Raw genomic sequence first — 18340 nt, forward strand, 5'->3', positions numbered from 1 at the left:
GGAAAAATGAAGATAATGAAAAAATTTCAACCATGAATAACTTATCCAGAGATAACTACTGTACACATCTTAGCACACTTCCTGGATATGTGTATGTGAGATACACCTGCCAAAAATGAAATTACACTTGTGTTGCAGGGTTCTATTAATGCATTTTAAGCCATGACTGGCTGGGTGCGGCAGCTCACGTCTGTAATACCAGTGCTTTGAGAGGCTGAAGTAGGTGGATCACATAAAGTCAGGAGTTCAAGGCCACCCTAGCCAACATGGTGAAACCTGTCTCTACTAAAAATACAAAAATTAGCTGGGCGTGGTGGCACACACTTGTAATCTCAGCTCCTCAGGGGACTGAGGCAGGAGAATCATTTGAACCTGGGAGGTAGAGGTTGCAGTGCATTGAGATCCTGCCATTGCACTCCAGCCTGGGTCACAAGAGTGAAAGTCTGTCTCAAAAAGAAAAAAAAGACATGACTAACGGGTGGTGGGAGCTTTTACTGGGCCTATGGTAAAGAGACTTCACTCTCCCTGTTATACATCATTGTTATTTGTGTACCTTGCTGAAGCCCTGAGACCAGGACCTATGCTTTGTTCATCCTAAACCCACAACGGCTACATAGTTCTGTCCACAGCCAAATAACCAACTCCCTTGTGGTAAAAGGAAGGTGGTATTCCTCTCAATATTAAAGCCATACCTGCCAATATTTTTATAAAATATTTGCATGGTTTTATTTAAAATGTTAAGAGGTCTGCTCAGTTTGGTCCTGTTTGTGCCCTGACATTCTCCCTCCAATATATGTATGTAATTGTGTTGTGAAAAAAAAAATGCTAAATGACTTTTAGAACTTATAAATCCCTATGCCTCAAACGACAAATATAGTTAAAATGCAATGTGAAAGAAGAAAAACACAGCTTCAAAAGCTGACAGCATCTGAAAATGTTCCTTTCCCTTTGGGCTATTCTCATACTTCTTCTATTGTCAAACTTCATGTGCTTTTTGCTTTTCTCAACAGCAGTCTGCACTTACCTTTTATCTTCTGCGGTTCATTCTAATGTACCAATTGGCGAGAATATGTACAAACTCCACAAAGCGAGGCACCCCAGTGTAACGCCTATGAGCTAAAAATAAGTCAATCAGGCAGCAAATGAGTACCAGGCACCTGGCGGGGAGAGGGCTGGATATAACAAAGAACGGGCCCACGTCTTGTATCCAAGGGCCTCCACTTACTAAGAACCAAAATGAAGCAATCATGTAACGACCATTTGTCGAGGATGTGCTACATGGCAGTCAAGATGTTTCAAGATGCACACAAAAAACCATCCTGTGAGCCACATGAGAATTCCAACTGGTCAGTGAAAAAAGCCAAAAACTCCAAGATGTGTGGATCAAAGTCCAAGGCTGCTCACTACATAAATGTAGAAAATACCGTTTACAGGGAGGTGTGCAATTTGACAGCATAAACATTGCCCTACTCCCTTCTATTGCAGTATATTCGACTGCAACTAAAAGACATACGAAAACTCAAAGCAGATGCTAAAAGCCATAGCATAGGCCAGTGATTCTCAAACAAAAGCAACTTTGCTCTTCGAGGAACATGGGTCAACGTTTTAAGAAACAGTTTGCTTGCCACAACTTGGTGGGTAGAACAGTGCTACTGGAATCTAATGAGTAGACCCCAGAGATGGTGCTCAACATCTTAAAATGCACAGCACAGCCCCACCACAGAGGATGATCTGGCCCAAAGTGTCCATAGTGCTGCTGTTGAAAAACTGGCATAGGATATGAATAAAATATAACTTGCTTTCTAAGTATTAAAACGGTCAAGTAAAAACAGCAAAAGGGGTAGTGAAAGTCTTGAGAATTAGGAGGATTTGAAGGGTTCCCTGAAAAACTCAGAGGTCAGACAGGAAAGAAAGGGTGTTTAGCCAGTCCTGTCTGAGGCAAGGCTTATTTTAAGGATTCTCATTCACCTCCCCTTTAAATTGATACTCTGTTGAATAAAAACAAACACCAAAAGACCAGCACTTAGAAACAAACACAATTTATGATCATGAAAAGAATCCAGGGAGTTTTCATGAGGCTTCTGGTCTAAGCTAAAGAGATGAGATTTGCAACGGGCAGAGCTGCTCTCTGCTGCTGTTCACAAAGACCAGAACTCGGGTGCCAGTGGGCTGAGCCCCAGGCCAGAGTCTTTAGCTGGTCACACTTTCCTCGACAGGTGATTTCAGTGACTTAGGTCTGTCTAAATCATTTCTAGGGTTCATGCCACTTTCTACCTTCCAGGAAGCTCAGGTTTTCTATATTCTGGTTTGAACTCTAAGGGAATAATGATCTGCACATGCAATGAATGAACTTACAACATACCGGGGTGGCAGCAGCAGTAGCAGCAGCCACTACCCTGGCCACCGCCACCCTGTGAGCCAGGTCCTCTCACACCCACAGTGCTGCTGAGGGAGTGGAGGGCATGAAGCTGACAGACTGGTAGAGCAGAGGACTTAAATATGACCCACACAACGTGGCTGCTGATCTCTTGTTTCCAGGCAGATGAGGCTCCAGTCAGGGGGCACACTCTCCAGACCCAGCTTCACCAGGTTATGGCAGCTACTCCAAGCAACAATCCCCACATTTCCCACCCACTCGTGTCACTCGGGAGGGAAAAGCAGACACAGCAGCGAGCAGTCTAAGCAGAGTGTGCTGGACTCCCAGTGCTGCCCTCCTCAGGGCAAAAATCAGCCTCACACTCACTTCCATCTTCATCCATGTCCATCTGAGCAACAGCTGGACTGTCATGATCCTTCTACATTTTTAACAAGGTGAACAAATACTTTAGGGCGACTAATTAACAGTCTTTCTGTGCTACACGGGGCAGTACTGCCTTTCTCAGGGAGTGGCGTGTGCCAGTATATAGGCTAATGGTGAATCCCAGGTATGTGGCAGCTGCTGCTCTGCCCAGCAGCAGCAGGATCTGCAGGGTCCCATGAAGATGGATTTGCCTTGCCCTCTTTCGTCCTCACTGTGACCCAGGGCCTCTGCCTGACCACTTTAACTGATTTTCTGAGGTGTCCCAGATGTCTCACCTGGACCTATGGTTGTAACTATCTAAAACCCTGAGGAACTCAATGTAGTTTTCAATCTCTGTAATAACAAACTTACTGTTATTATTTAATAGAAATATAGCAATATGTCCATTTCAGTATTCCTCTTCTGACTTTTCTAAGTTTTCTGGAAAAGATGGGGATTATTCAGTAATAGACCTAAAAATAAGTTATAACTGTCATAAGTACCTATTATCTGCCAGGTACTTTATGTAAATCATCTCTACTTAAGCCTTACAAAGAGTACTGGGCATTTTGCAGATAAAGACACTGAAGGTCAAGATAGAATGAATGGGTAGCATCCGCTGGCACAATGGGGTGATTACAGTCAATAATTTCTTGTACGTTTAAAAACAATTAAAAAAGTATACTTGGGATGTTTAAAGATACAATAAATGCTTGGGGTGATGGATACCACGTTTACCCTGATGTGATTATTACACATTGTATGCCTGTCTAAAAATATCTTATATACCCCATAAATATATATATATATATGTACCCATAAAAATTAAAAAAAAAAAAAAAAAAGAAAGAAAGAAAAAAAAGCAATCTATGGTCAGACTTTAGGCAACTCTCTGCATTGGGAACAAGTGGTACAGCTGGACTCCGAATCCACAGCTATCAAACTCCAAAGCTCTTCTGTGGAGGGTTGAGCTCGCCAGGATACCCGCTAAAGAAAGAACTGCTCAGGGCTTTTTTTTTTTTCTAAAAGATGAAGTTTCAATCTTGTCACCCAGGCAGTGGTGCAATCTCGAGTCACTGCAGCCTCTGCCTCCCAGGTTCAAGTGATTCTTATGCCTCAGCCTCCTGAGTAGCTGGGACTACACATGCCCACCTACATGGGAAGCTAACTTTTTCTTTAAAATATTTTTAGTAGAGACGGGATTTCACCAATGTTCGACAGGCTAGTCTGGAATTCCTAAACTCAGGTGATCTGACTCAACCTCCCAAAATGCTGGGGATTACACAGGTGTGAGCCACAAGCCAGGTCTGAATTCCCCAGGGCCTTGAAACAAAGAGATCCCAACAATTAACAAGCCTTAACAAAACTACATTTGAGAGGTGAAAGAAAGTAATTATTTAATTTTCTGTATCTTTCAATCTTTCCACTATGTTTATAGACAGATCATACCAAAAGGGCAGTTACAAAGAGAGTAGTTCTGGGAGGACAGACCAAGAGAGACTCACCTGCCATTTCAGTCTGAAAGAAGCCAATGAGAGACTGCATGAAGGACAAGATCCCACTGGTCTGTAATGTTAGGGCTTTTTCTAACCGTGTTCTCACTGTAGAGAAATTCTATTTCTTCTTCCTAGGAAGGAACAATCAGTTAAACACTTGCACATTGGGGTAAGCTACTATAGGGAAATAAACTTTTTAAATCACTTAAACAAAACCAAAAACAAAAATCCCAAAGCCCGCTGGCAATGTGAATTTCTGATTTTCAGCAATATTTTCAAGATAAGCACCAACGTAGGACATTAGGTCCTCAATTATGTTTTTGAGTGAACCGAAGAGAGTTTAGGAAAACATTACTTCTCTGCACCGAACAATAGTAATTAAGAATTGAGAGATATTCTACAACCTTGTCAGAAAGCCCACGGTTTAGTTACTTTAAACCTCAGGAAGGAAGGACAGTAAAACTGTCTAGGACTGAATGATTGTCCGCAAACTGAAAATGAGTACTGAGAAGTAACCGCCATACTAAAGCTGTTCGTGTTACCCAGAATGTTCTATCCCACCCTTTGCAAAATCCTCCTTGATCTTAAGTCCCTGCTCCACACACAAAACTCATGCCCTGCTTTGTTTCTCTGGCAGCAGCACAAGCAGGTTCTAGCACAGATATATTAGCTCCAGCATAGATATATCTGACATGGCTCTGTAGGTACAAAACTAAAATAAATGATGAAAGAGAATTTGAATACCAACAAGACAGGGAACCTAGAAAGGAAGTAAGGCAGAGGCAATTCGCATCTAGCCTGGGGAGGACTTGGACAGCCCCACAACACCCAACAGAGGTCCTCTTCCCCAAACAGACCTCTAGATTTAAAAATGCCTTTATTATCTAGAAAACTATTTGGGGAGTTGAAGATCAACAAGCATACCAACATAACACATAATTATAACAGAGACGTGTTGTTAAAAACCTAACTATAAACCAAATCTAAGAATTCTGACTAATAGTATAGGAGACGCTTACATGAAAAACTATAAATACACACAAGGCAAAGCACTGCTTTGTACTGAGGGCATCAGCACCACACTTCTGGATAATGAAAACTAGATCTGGATAACTCTTTGTCCATTGGCTCATTTTTTGGCCATCACTTGTAAAACAAAAGGAAGATGCCAATTAAGTCAGTCAATATCACAGATGACCTTGAAAGAAGGATACAAAGCATCTGCCAATAGAAATACAAAAGAGGAAATGGGAAGGAGTAATTTAGAAGTTAGTGCTAACAGGCCAGTCACAGTGCTTCGTGTCTATAATCCCAGCACTTTGGGAGACCGAGGCACGCAGATCACCTGAGGTCAGGAGTTCGAGACCAGCCTGGCCAACATGGTGAAACCCCGTCTTTTACTAAAAACACAAAAATTACCTGCATGTGGTGGTACACACCTGTAATCCCCACTACTGGGGACGTGGTTTTGTTAAGTTTACCATGATTTTGCTTGAATTGCTATCAATCTTCTTAGCTGAGGTCGACGTGAGCTGCATGGTGGAAGAGGGCGGCGCCTAAGAAGTCAGCTCTGTTTCAGAGGACAAAAGGCCTGGGAGCATCCACACAGGCAGGCACTGCGGGGAGGTCGCTCCCCTCCCAGTGGCCATTGTGGAGGGATTTCATAGAAATGCTCAAGGACTGTTCACATTTTGAATTGAGATCAAACCAAGAACTCATGAGGGATATTGGACAGGAGTTAGAAAACTAGTTTCTCACACAACTGGAGCAATGAGGGGAGAACCCTGGGCTTGAGACTGCAATCCACCGCCTTCCCTGCAGTGTGGCCCCGGTTACGTTGTCTTGCATCTCTGCCTGCATGTCCAATTGTCTTCAGAAGGGGCAAATGCTTCATAAGAGCCAACAGAAAGTGTTTCAGGAAATCATCAGTGTGTACCCGTCCATCTGAAAGCGTCTTCCCTTCCCGAAGCCCCTCCCATCAGTGCAGAATTACTGCAGCCCAGCAGGGAGTGACGTGTGTGTGTGTGTGTGTGTGTGGAGATTTTGTTGCTGTGCTCTGAGTACTCCTCATCTCCTCTGACCAGTTTCCTAACACTCCTCCTGTGCACAGCACAGAACGCGAGTGCTCTTTCCTGCCATTTGAATGCTGATACATGGTCAGTGACTCGCAGTGTGAAAGCGAGAATGAAGCAAGTTTTTTTTTTTTTAAAGACAGGCTACAAAAATTCCCATGCTGAGAACCACGTGTGATGACACTGAATTCCAAAGAGCAAGGATGTATGGTGAAGATGAGGCCAGCAGTGAGCTGAGAGGCCAGCCAGGATTTTGACATGCACAGGGGTGCATGGGCATGGGGATGGGACATGGGTGGAGAGCATCCCGGCTTGTCTCAGAATGGATGTGGGTAGTAGATTCCTAACTCCTGGAGAAACCAGAGCTCTAGGAATTGCAGGCCGCTATATGTTAGGAAAGAAAAAGATGGTGTTCTGTCCTCCTGTCCCTTACATCTGCGCCTACTGCTACTAAACCTGGAAGCTGAGAAGGGTATAATGGTGACTCCTGACTTCACGACATGAAATCAGACTATTTCTTTTTTTTGCAACGGTTGTGTTTGGTGGTGAAGCCAAGATTCACACTTCAGTCTCCTTACTGCAGGTTCTCACTCTCACGGGAAAGTTAACAATAATGACTTAATATGCTACACTTTTTTGGGAAGAGTTACTAGATAAAGTTCAAGATCCCAGTGAGCGGTGAATAATACAGATAAAGGACAAAGGGGTTTTCTGTAAAAGCATACTCTAATTATCATATGAATCCCAATTGCAATAAAAACTAATCTACTGTTTATCTTGAATTCAAATTCCACTTGGCATTCCCTATTCATATTTGCTATATCGGGCCACTCTTCTTCCATGCAGTTTTAATTTTAAAAAACAGTACAACATCTCATTCTAGCAATTTACCTACAGAAATAAAGACAGGAACCACATTACTACTGAGACAAACACAGTCACTGCAAATATCAGAATACTGGAACATACTAATATATTAACTTTCACCCAAAAAAACCAGAAAGCATTTGCAGACATCAAAAATAGCTTCATTATCCTTTTGTTTGTATAATATATCTCTGGAAAGATGAAAAACAATCAGAACACTCGTTTGTTACAGGAAAGAAAATGTTGTGGACAGGAAAAAAGTGGGAGGAAGACTGGTCACTGCCTATACCACTGTGTACAATTTGAATTTGGAACCATGCAAAAGAATTGCTTGATTAAATTAAAATCATTTAAAAGATAAAAAATAAACATTTAATACCAGCACAATATGCTGGAAAACAAAATGAAAGGCTTTCTGGCCGCATTGCCACTCTTTCCCAGACTGAGGCTTGCTAGTAAAGGGTTTCTGCCTGAACCAGGCAGAGGATCCATATGTGGATCATCTGACAAACACAAGGGTTCTTAGGAAGTGTTCTAAATTGTGTTTAGGACGTATAGCCCCTAAACGTTGAGATTCATCAAGAGTGGGAAAGAGCCCAAGTGGGAAGGAGCATGGGTTGAGAAACACAAAAGTAGGTCTGTTGACAAAAAATGGAAGTAAAGGGGACATCAGGTTGAAGCTTTGTGCTGTGAGCCAGAGGGACAACTTAAAAGTTGCCTAAAGAGGCGCACACAGTCTGTGCTGCTGCCCTCCGGCTGGAAGGGAACCTCAGTTCTTCCCTACTGGCTGGAGCCCTTCACAGAGTGTCCCCCACCCCTACCACTAACTGCTGCACTGCCCCTCCCCCTCTGCAGAATGTCTGGGGTCCTATGTTCTAAACCTATTTACTTTCAAATTCTAACTGATCCACCTGAACTCAGCAGAATCTGTTGAGGCAGGTCACTCTCTGAGTCCTGCTCTTGATTTTTCTCATTGTGGAAACCGTCAGATATCGGTGAACAGCACCCAGCCTGAGGAAATGGCTTCAGATGAAGGTAAGTATGTAGGGACAAGGGCTTCATCCAAGTCTCTGCCATGTTTCAAATCCTTGGGAATTCAAGTTTCACACAGCCCCAGGGGACAGTTGGTAGGGCTGGTGTCGAGGAGGGAGGGAGATCTGGATGTCCCCAAAGACACCACACCTGGGGAGGGCCGTGCCACCCTGAGTCTGCAGTTAGGGAGGATGGCAACTTGGAGGTGGACCAAGATGCCTGGGGGAATACACCACATAGGGGAAAGGATGGAGTGGACGTATTGATTCTTTCTAGAGGGCGACAGGACACGTCACCATTTGTTTGTAGAGAGTGGTGGGATCGTGCTGTGCTGGTGGCCCAGGGAGGATGACAAGCAAGCCTGTGAGCCCTGTGTTGTGTCTTCAGGCACCTTGAACGTGCCCTTCCACAGTGTTCAGGGGGATTTGGACTGGAGTTTTCTGGATCTTAGGGAGGAGTGGGGAGAAGTGGTCTCAGCCAGAAAACCGTTGGGTGTGTTGGCTGTGACAGAGCACGCACTGACAGCCTCCGGGTGGGTGAGGCTGGGGCTACTGTAACTGCCGAAGCCTCTCAGCTCCCTCCCTAGAGGTGGCTTCTCTGTCAGTTCAGGTAAGCTGTTGGCTTTAACAGGAATGGCGGCAGTTGGGGAAGTTCAGGCAACACGGCCTGGGCTTCCCAGGATGTTCTGAATTGTTTGTCCTTTAGTGGAAACTCAGGTCTTCAGACCCACTTCCTCTTGCCTGCCAGCTCATGGCCTGTCCTCTGCACTTTGTGTTACTGTAGAGAGGAAGAATTTACTTCTATTCCATGTCTACTACCTCACGAACACGGGACAGGTGTGGACTCTTGCTGGTCCTCGGTGGAAGGGTCTGGAAAGACTAGTTTCCTTTTCAGTGGAGAAAGGAGAGTAGTGCAGAAATAGGAAGAGGGTCCTCTTATTATTATTACTGTTCAATTAGGATGTGTGTCCTGACTGATGAGGTGCATGTGCTGTATCCCTATCCCCCTTGACTGGAGACTGCATGAGGTCCTAGTGAACAGGGATGAGCTCCAGACAACTTTGCCACACCTGGCCTGTGGCCCAAGAACCTCTGGTTCTTGGTTGGTTACTATATTTAGTTACTGGGAGCTCAAAGGAAAAGGACCAGAGATGGGCTCGTTGTCCCATGACCTACTGTAACATGACCAGCAGTTGTGAAAATCCCTGGACACCTCCCCTGACAGCCCCACTGCTCACCGCTTGCTGGCTGTGCTCTAATCGTGTGCCGCTGTTGCTGACTACCAAATGACAGTATCTCAGGGAACTCCACCACTGCTTCTCAGACCTGCTCCCTGGGAACAGAGCTTCCTGAGTGGCAGCCAGGACCACCGAGCACTGAGGAAAGTATAGTCTGACTCTGACCCATGTTTGGCACTTGCTGGGCATGGTGCCAGCACAATCACTTGCACACTGGGTGTGATGCGTATGGGTTATCTTCAGGGTTCACAGGGTGCTGGCTTGGGAGAGATTTCTGTCCACTGGTTTTCTTTCACTGTTTCTTTTTTAAGATGGAGTCTTCCTCTGTCACCACGCCAGAACTCAGTGGTGCAATCTTGGCTAACTGCCAGGCCCTCTAGTGAAGCGACCCTCCTGTGGAGGAGGAACAGAGCATGCGATGCACACTCAGGGACACTTGCAAGCTGCAGATTCCCTGTCACACACCCTCAGCTGTAGGACACCCCTCTGATTCCCCAGTGACTAGGGCGGACCTGGAGACCCCAGCTCATCCACCTCTTACCTTTGTCTCCACAGCATGCCCAGTGCTGGAACCAGCTGTGACAGAGAACCCTGGCGCCTCCTTGCCAGTGTTCACGGCTCTGTCCTGCGCCACACCTGCTCCCGGCCCAGCACACGGGCCGCCCCTCGTGACTACAGTGGTTCCTCCAGTGCTGCCTGCCTTCCCCAGGACCCCTCTGGTGGCAGGACAGGATGGCCGCGGCCCACATTGGACTGGGGCTTCCAACGTCTTTGGCCAGATAACGACAGAAATGGGGCCTGTGAAGGCCCCTCAGGCACAGACCTCGGTCCAAACTCAGGCCCCCCTCGTCTGGCAGGCTCCAGGTGCCGTCTGTGAGGGCGTCGCATGTCCACCAGCCCGACCCCTGGCAGCTGCCCCTGTGGTGCCCGCTATGGCTGCCCACATCATTGGGGGCACCCAGGCCTGTGAGGGAGGCTGGTCCCAGGGCCTTCCTCCTCCAGCACCACCACCGGCTCCCCAGCTGGCCCCCACCATGGCCCCAGGGAATGCTTGTCCATGGCCACAAGGGGCTCATGGAGAGGGCAGCCAGGCCCCCTCCCAGGCCAACGCCCAACCGGACCACTCCTGCAACCCCAAGAGTGTGTATGACGACTTCCAACTCTGGCAGCGCTACAAGCCCCTGGCCCGGAGGCACCTTCCCCACAGTCCGGACACGGAAGCGCTTTCCTGTTTCTTCATGTGAGTGTCATCGGGGCACCGGAGCTCATCCTGCAGCTCACCCATAAAGAGGCTGCCGGATGGACGGGAGATCACGCTGTTCAGGGGATCTTGTGGGGCGGTCTGGAAGGCGATGGGTTGAGCTACGGAAGGGCACATTTTCAGCAACATTAATCTGGCTGCCGCTCAGGACAGACTCTCAGGGGCCTCACCTCACCTGCCCCTCACTGTCCCATGAGTCCAGCCAATCCTTACAGGGCAGGTATTTGAAGCTTTGCCCTCGATCCCTTCTAGAAAAAGGGACAATGATGCTTCATTCAGAGGATGGTGAAGAGGTGACTTGAGCTCACATATGACGCATGTAGCACAGTGCCCAGCACAACATGCTGTGACACATTACATGACAGCTGTTATGATTACCACCCCCACTGCTATCATTATCAGAACTAGGCTATCTAGGACAACACTCTCCAAAGCCACCGGCTCCAGCAGCCCAGGGCCGTAAACTGTGGTGACTGAGGCAGCAATGCCAGCATCTGAGAGTTTGTTGATTCAGTCCCGTCCTGCCTCTCTCCATCCTGCAGTGCCTCTGTGACCCCGTGTCGTCCCCCCCCCCACCCCCCGGCGATGAGCAAACCCGTACTCCACGGGAGCTTGAACACATCCACCAGGCAACACACTGGCAACTCCCCTAGGCAAGTCCCCTGCCCAGAGCCCAGAGTGTAGGTGTAAGGAGGCCCCATCTTTGTCCCAAAAAATCTTGCCGCCCTGCATCCTGGAACTGGTTGCATTCTCCCTTGGAGCTCAGTCCCGGTGCACTGGGGACCCTGATTCTCACAGTGCAGTCGCCACAGGCTCACAGGCTTGGCGTGGACTGGGCTTCGAGGCCGCTCTGCTTTGGTTCTGGTTTCTGCTCCTCTCCAGAACCCTGAGGCTGCATCCCCAAGGGCTGCCTTGCTCCAGAGTCCTCAGGAAGCTGGTTAAATGCTCACTCCCGGGGCCCTGGAACCTGCACATTAACCCTCCCTCCGCAGTCATTCTGTGTGTACGCTGTCTCAGCCAGTTCGAGCTCTACCATAACAAATCCTATAGACTGGGTGCTTTATCAGGACACATTCACGTCTCCCAGTTCCAGAGACCGGAAGTCCCAGAACAAGGGGACAGCAGACTGGTGTCCTAGCTGGACAGGGTTGCCTCTGGCTATGTCCTCTTGCGGCTGAGAGGGAGAGCCCTGGTGTCTCCTCCTGCCCTTATCGGGGCTCAGATGCCATGATGGGAACCCACCCTCATGACCTGCTCTAACCCTGATGAACTCCAAGAACTGAAATACCGGGGCTTAGGGCTTCAGCACAAGAATGCTGGGGACACTCACGTTCTACCCATAGTACTGAGTTCACTTGTCAACACTGTAACACTGAGGACTGGAGGGGCAGTTGCAGAGGCCAGCCTGTGGCTTGTGTTGATGATTGATCTTGGGGGCATATCCCACCCACGTGGGGGAGAACAGGACAGGGACAGATGGCAGGAAAGGTATGGGGGGGACGGACCGGGTGTTGGGACCAGGTGGGCTTGGGATGGAGGGTGGGCTTACGGACTGGGACTGACTGCACTGCCTTACAGCCCAGTTCTCAGATCCCTGGCCCAGCAGGAGCCCAGCATGACCCTGGAGGAGGGACTGCGGTGGGCCATGCGGGAATGGCAGTACACGAGCAACTTGGACCGGATGATCTACTATGAGATGGCGAGAAAGTGAGTCTAAGGTGTAGGGACCGAGCCCACATGGCAGGGGGAGAGAGGGTGAGAGGCCCGGTGGCCGTGGTGACTTCTCAGCGTGAAGCATGAGAAGGGTGTGGACAAACACAGGCCCTCCTGGGCCCCGGGCTCCTTTAGGAAGCTGCTCCTCCGTCCTAGAGTGCTCTGGGGTCTCTATCCTGCCCTGGTGGGAAGCCAGACCCTGCCTGGCCTGAGGCCAACCCCTGCCTGACACTAAGGGTCAGGGAGGGAGCAGCCAGCACCACAGCCCAAAGGAGATCACCGACAGCTGTGAGGATGGGGAGAAGGGGCGCTGGCAACTATAGACAGAGCGGGCTGCACTCTCCTGACAGCAGTGGCCAGAAGTCGGTTTTCACCCATCCTAGCCAGGAGTGAAGAAACCTGCGCTGGGTCAGGGGAGACCTGAGTCCAGGACACCATGAGATCCATCTCTGGCCTGCCTGCTTTCGCTCCTCGTAGTCCCCTCCTTTAAGACAGAAAGACAGCAGCCTTAGGAAAAAGGGGCCCTGTCTTTTGGGCCCAGCTTTTGCTTCCTCCTGACCAGGGGTCTCCCAGGCCTCATCTTCCTGGGTTATCCTTCAGCGATCCACAGTCCCAACCTCAGGACTCCTGCGTCTGGGCAACATCATGGACGCCTTCTATGAGAAACCCCACCCCTGGACAGCTGAAGGCTGGAGTGGGGGCACCCGTGGTGCCCTCCTGGGCCTTGTAGCCCTCACTTAACTCAGAAAGCCCTGTGGATGCCATGGGCTCTGTAGGGGCCGGGTGAGGGAGGGAGAGCCCAGAACTCTGGGAGCAGTTCCCTCTGGGACTGGGGGATGGGCCCCAGGGAGGGCCTGGACAGCACGCCCGAGGCACGCCATCCCATCTCTGCCATCGGCTGCTGCCTGGCCCTGGGGGAAGGGGTCTGGACCCTCTCAGCACGGCCTGCATCTTCTTCACCCCAGGTTCCTGGAGTTTGAGGCTGAGGAGGAGATGCAGATTCAGAAGTCGCAGTGGATGAAGGGGCCCCAGTGCCTGCCTTCTCCAGCCCTACCAAGGCTTGAACCTCAGGGACCCTCAGCACCTGGGGTGGCTAAGGAGCCAGGTACGGCTTCCCACATTTCCACAGGAGCCACAGCAAAGTCCACAGGGGTCAAGGGAGGCCACTGTCCCCACACCCCATGCCTCCCTTCAAGAGAGGGATTTGTTCCAACAAGACAGCTCAGGGGAGCCGGGGGGCTGGGAGGCCTGTGGTCATGAAGTGGGTATTCACCTGGTCACGTTTCCTAACTACTCTCTCCCCTCGCCATTCCAAAACTCAACAATCTGCCCAGGAAGCAGGGATGAGCGGGTAGAGTACTCAGCATATCAGTGACTTCCAGCTTCCTCCAAAATGATGCTGTCTCACAAACGCCCCTCCTATGGCGTCTCTTTCAGGGGTGCTGTGGTTCAGGTGGCTGAGCCCTGCCCTCCCCTGTGTGATGCAGGCAGGAGGAGCAGCCCTCACCATGCCCATCCTCCTCCCTCCCTGCCTCAGTGTACCTTCCCAGCAAGGCCGGCCCCAAGGCCCCGCCTGCCTGCCTGCCACCACCCAGTCCCCAGCAGCCAGTGGAGACCAAGGCCCACCTGCCACCACCCAGGACCCAGCAGCCAGCGGAGACCAAGGCCCCTGAGGAGATACCCCCTGAAATGGTACAGGAGTGTGTGGACATCATGGAGGAGCTGATGGGGCCTCCCGCTGGGGCCACTAGGGAGCTCCAGGGACAGAGGAAAGAGGGCGAAGTGGAGCAGGAAGGGGACGGGATGCTTCTAGACCCAGGCATCCTGAGCTACGTCAACGATCTGTGTTCCCAGAAAGACTTCGTCACCAAGGTGGGCTGGCCTGAAGTGCTGGGGTCTGCAGAATTCCAGGGGCGTGGTACTCGCAGGTCCTTGGAATTAAGCTCTGTTTCTTAGCTACTCCGCAGTAGATGGGTGTCTGTGTCGCTGTCGATTTGAGGGTTTGTGTATGTGATTATGTCTGTGTCTTTGTATCTGTGACTGGTTACTCTGTGTTGGTGTGGGTGTGAGTGTGAGGGTGTATGTTACTTGTGTCTAGTTTCCTGTGTCATATGTGGGTCTGTTTGTGTGTCTCTGTCAGCATGTGTGTATGCTACGAGGTCTGTGGTCTGTGTGTGGAGCTGGTGGTCGCCAGGACGTGAGACAGCTTCAGAAGGGTGAAGACGGGGCGCTCACTGCTTTCTGCATCTCCTCCAGGTGTGCTTGGCTCCACCTTACTCCCTGATCCAATTCCTGGAAGAACTGCTTTCCCCAGATCCACAGATGGACTTCTTGGCCGTAAGCCAGGAGCTGGAGCAGGACGAAGGACTTACCTTTGCCCAGGTAGAGCAAGGAGGGGAACCCAGGTACACTGGGGGCAGGAGGGAACCGGCACACAAGCCCCACCTGACTGCTTACCCGACCCTACGGGGGGATGCTCGGCTTCTTGGGGGGCCACTCTGAGGTGGGGAGGTGCAGGTTCAGGCAGAGCAGGATGGAGAGGAGCCAGGGAGGGGAATCAGGATGCAAACTGCAGTGAGGCCCAGCAAGATGCCCAGCAGAGCCACACCCTCTGTCTTTGACAGGAAGCCCAGCTGCCTCAGCCTTCCCTGCCTGCCTCCCAAGTGCCTTGGTCTCCACCACCCCGGACCCTGTTCACACTTGGGGCAGTGCCAGAAAATGCCCTGTTTCCTCCCACAGGTAGCAGAGAAGCGCCTCCAATCCTCAAAGGAGGAACGGTGTGAGAGGGTAGCCCCTAATCATGTCACCATCCAGCTGGACTCAATCTCTTCTAAGTCTGCAGCGGGCCAAGGAGCAGAGAGAGATGTCCCTGGCCTCCAACAAGGGGTCAGCATGGAAACCTGCCCAACCCAGACGGCTGCCCAGGACCCTCAGGGACAAGGCAGAGTGTGCATTGGGGTGGCCAAAAACCCTGTGGTGCTCTTGGAGAGGCTGGATTCTGGCAGGCTGAGGGCTGCCCAGACAGACTCTCCTCCCCAGGACCAGAGACCCACCTGCCCAGCTGTGGGGACCCAGGACACCTGGGGTCTCCCTGGGGCCTCTCCTGTCAAGGAGTCACGCAGGCTGTGTAAGGGGTCAAGTGAGGAGGAGAGGAAAATCCCTGGTATGGTTACCGTTGTGGGGACCAACTACAGGCTGAGGCCCTGGAAGCTGTCCCAGAGCCCTGTCCCTGCCTCGGGCCTTCTCAGTCCAGAAGGGCGGAAACCCCAGGGAGCTCTTCAGTCCCAATCTGTGAAGAGAAGAGGCCTGAGCCCAGCACTGGCTCCCACCACCAAGTCCAAGAAGCGAGCTCTCTTCAGAGGCCCATCCCCTGCTGTTCAGATGCCCAAGGGGTCAAGTGAGGAGGAGAGGAAAATCCCTGGTATGGTTACTGTCGTGGGTACCAACTACAGGCTGCGGCCCTGGAAGCTGTCCCAGAGCCCTGTCCCTGCCTCGGGCCGTCTCAGTACAGAAGGGCGGAAACCCCAGGGAGCTCTTCAGTCCCAATCTGTAAAGGGAAGAGGCCTGAGCCCAGCACCCGCTCCCGCCACCAAGTCCAAGAAGCGAGCTCTCTTCAGAGGCCCATCCTCTGCTGTTCAGACGCCCAAGGGGTCAAGTGAGGAAGAGAAGAAAATCCCTGGTATGGTTACTGTCGTGGGTACCAACTATAGGCTGCGGCCCTGGAAGCTGTCCCAGAGCCCTGTCCCTGCCTCGGGCCGTCTCAGTACAGAAGGGTGGAAACCCCAGGAAGCTCTTCGGTCCCAATCTGTAAAGGGAAGAGGCCTGAGCCCAGCACCCGCTCCCGCCACCAAGTCCAAGAAGCGAGCTCTCTTCAGAGACCCATCCTCTGCTGTTCAGATGCCCCACCTAAGACCTGGGCTCAGAATCTCTGGGGCACAATCCCTGGCTTGGGGGCTGGGTAACCCCTCACAGTCTGGAAAGAGAAAGGGTGACCCCTTGCTCCCTAAGAGGAAGAAAAAGCAGCATCGGAGCCAGTAGAGTCAGGGCAGACTCTGGTGCTGATCCCCACGGTGGGGCTCTCAACTCTCCGGCCCTCAGGGCATCAGGTGCCCCTGATCAAAGACTTCTCCCCCAGTGCTGACCTTGCTGGGCCTTAGCTTGATGGGGGATGGTGGGAAAGGAAAGGGTGGGAGGGAGGCTGAACTGGAAGGGAGGGCCTAGGGGTAGGGGGTGGGGAGCAATACCTTGGGGGTCTCCTGTGTAAATCTGAATAAACATAGTTGTGTTGGAAATGCTCTCCGGGCTGCTGCCTCTGTCCTCAGGGCTCTGCTGCTCAGTGGAGGGGGTCTGTGAAGGAGTGCAGAGGAACCGGGAGATGCCAGGCACTGGGGACCCACGGGGGCCAGCCCCACTGGTTCCTCCAGGTGTAGGTTGCCCCTTCAGATGTTCCAGGAACTGACAGATGCTGAGGAAACCCTCATCCCTCCCACCACTCACTCACAAGGCCCCGACTGCTTTAGTTATCAGCATCCCTGGAAAATCCTGGGATGTTGAGAGCTGGCTGGCTCTTGTTCTGCCCCGTGGGAGCTGAGGAGAAGGCAGCTGCCCGCAACATGGACACGGGGAGAGGCGGTCACTCTTGCTTAATCCTCATCAGGAAGAGCTCAGGCCCTGGGCTGAGGGGAGATGTCGAGGCATCCATCCACATGGGTGTGTTTGGGATACGACGGTGGGTAGGGAGCAGGGGGAGTCCTTCTGCTGGTTTCTAGACAGGAAAGACTCTTGTCCAACTGGCGGAAGCAGATGCTCCTTGCGGTGGCCACAGGGACTGGCCTCAGGGGCACTTGGGGTCCTGCATGGAGCCCCCCACAGCTACGATTCCCTTCCTATATGATTAGTGAACTCTTGTGAGGAACTGATGCAGACACAGATTTGAACCCAAGATGTGGATGTTGCAGTGAGCCGTGATAGCACCATTGTACTCCACCCTAAGCAACAAGAGCAAAACTCCACCTCAAAAATAAAAATAAAAATAAATTAGCTGGGCTAATCCCAGCTGCTCCAGAGGTTGAGGCAGGATAATCACTTGAACCCGGGAGGCGGAGGTTGTGGTGAGCCAAGATGGAGCCATTGCACTCCAGCCTGGGCGGAAAGAGCAAAACTCCTACCAAAAAAAAGAAAAAAATAATTATCCAGGCACAGTGGCATGCTCCTGTAGTCCTAGCTACTTGGGAGGCTGAGGCAGGAGAATTGCCTGAACCCGGGAGATGGCCACCATCCCACCCAGCTAATTTTTCTGTATTATTTGTAAACATGGGGTTTCACTACATTGGCCGGGCTGGTCTCACAACTCCCGATCTCGGGCAATCCACCCACCTCAGCCTCCCAAAGTGCTGGGATTACAGGCGTGAGCCACCATGCTCAATACATCTCTTTCAATCAGCTTCTGCACAGCAGAGGAAATAAACAACAGAGCAAAGAGACAACATGTTGAATGGGAAATGATGTGTGCAAACTATTCATGACGAAGGACTAAAATCCAGAACACGTAATGAGCTCAAATAACCAACAATCAATAACAACAAATAATCCCATTAAAAAATGAGCGAATGACATCAGAAACATGCAAATGGCCAACTGATAAAAAAATGCTCACATCAGTAATCACCAGGTGCAAATCAAAACTACGAGATGCCTACCACCTTACCACAGTTAGGATGACTATTCTTAAAAATACAAACAGCAGATGCTGACATGATGCAGAGAAAAGGGAACTCTTACCCACTTAGGTGGGACTGGAAATTAGTAACGTTGTTATGAAAACCACTATGGAGATTTCTCAAAACACTAAAAACGAAACTACTACATGATCCAGCAATCGCA

General features: G+C 50.6%; 1 protein-coding gene and 1 pseudogene across 2 annotated transcripts in view; one reads left to right on the plus strand and one right to left on the minus strand.

Annotated features, from left to right (window-relative positions):
* LOC100407491 (interferon regulatory factor 2-binding protein 2-like) overlaps positions 1-18340 on the minus strand; it is a 66745-nt pseudogene that overhangs the window by 43246 nt on the left and 5159 nt on the right. Inside the window, exons 3-4 of the transcript XR_013532095.1 lie at positions 4285-4406; positions 1025-1116 (exon numbers count right to left, since the gene is read on the minus strand). The product of XR_013532095.1 is annotated as an interferon regulatory factor 2-binding protein 2-like (transcript). The remainder of the gene's footprint in view (positions 1-1024; positions 1117-4284; positions 4407-18340) is intronic.
* On the plus strand, positions 8128-16752 carry LOC100391963 (NUT family member 2G-like). The gene is made up of 7 exons (XM_035290972.3): positions 8128-8249; positions 10039-10723; positions 12323-12451; positions 13423-13562; positions 13995-14329; positions 14714-14839; positions 15197-16752. Exons 1-7 carry the CDS (start codon positions 8234-8236, stop codon positions 16493-16495), a joined length of 2730 nt encoding a protein of 909 aa, XP_035146863.2. The 5' UTR covers positions 8128-8233; the 3' UTR covers positions 16496-16752.

The sequence above is a fragment of the Callithrix jacchus genome, chromosome 2 (genome assembly GCF_049354715.1).
Source record: "Callithrix jacchus isolate 240 chromosome 2, calJac240_pri, whole genome shotgun sequence".
NCBI classification, from domain to species: Eukaryota; Metazoa; Chordata; class Mammalia; order Primates; family Cebidae; genus Callithrix; species Callithrix jacchus.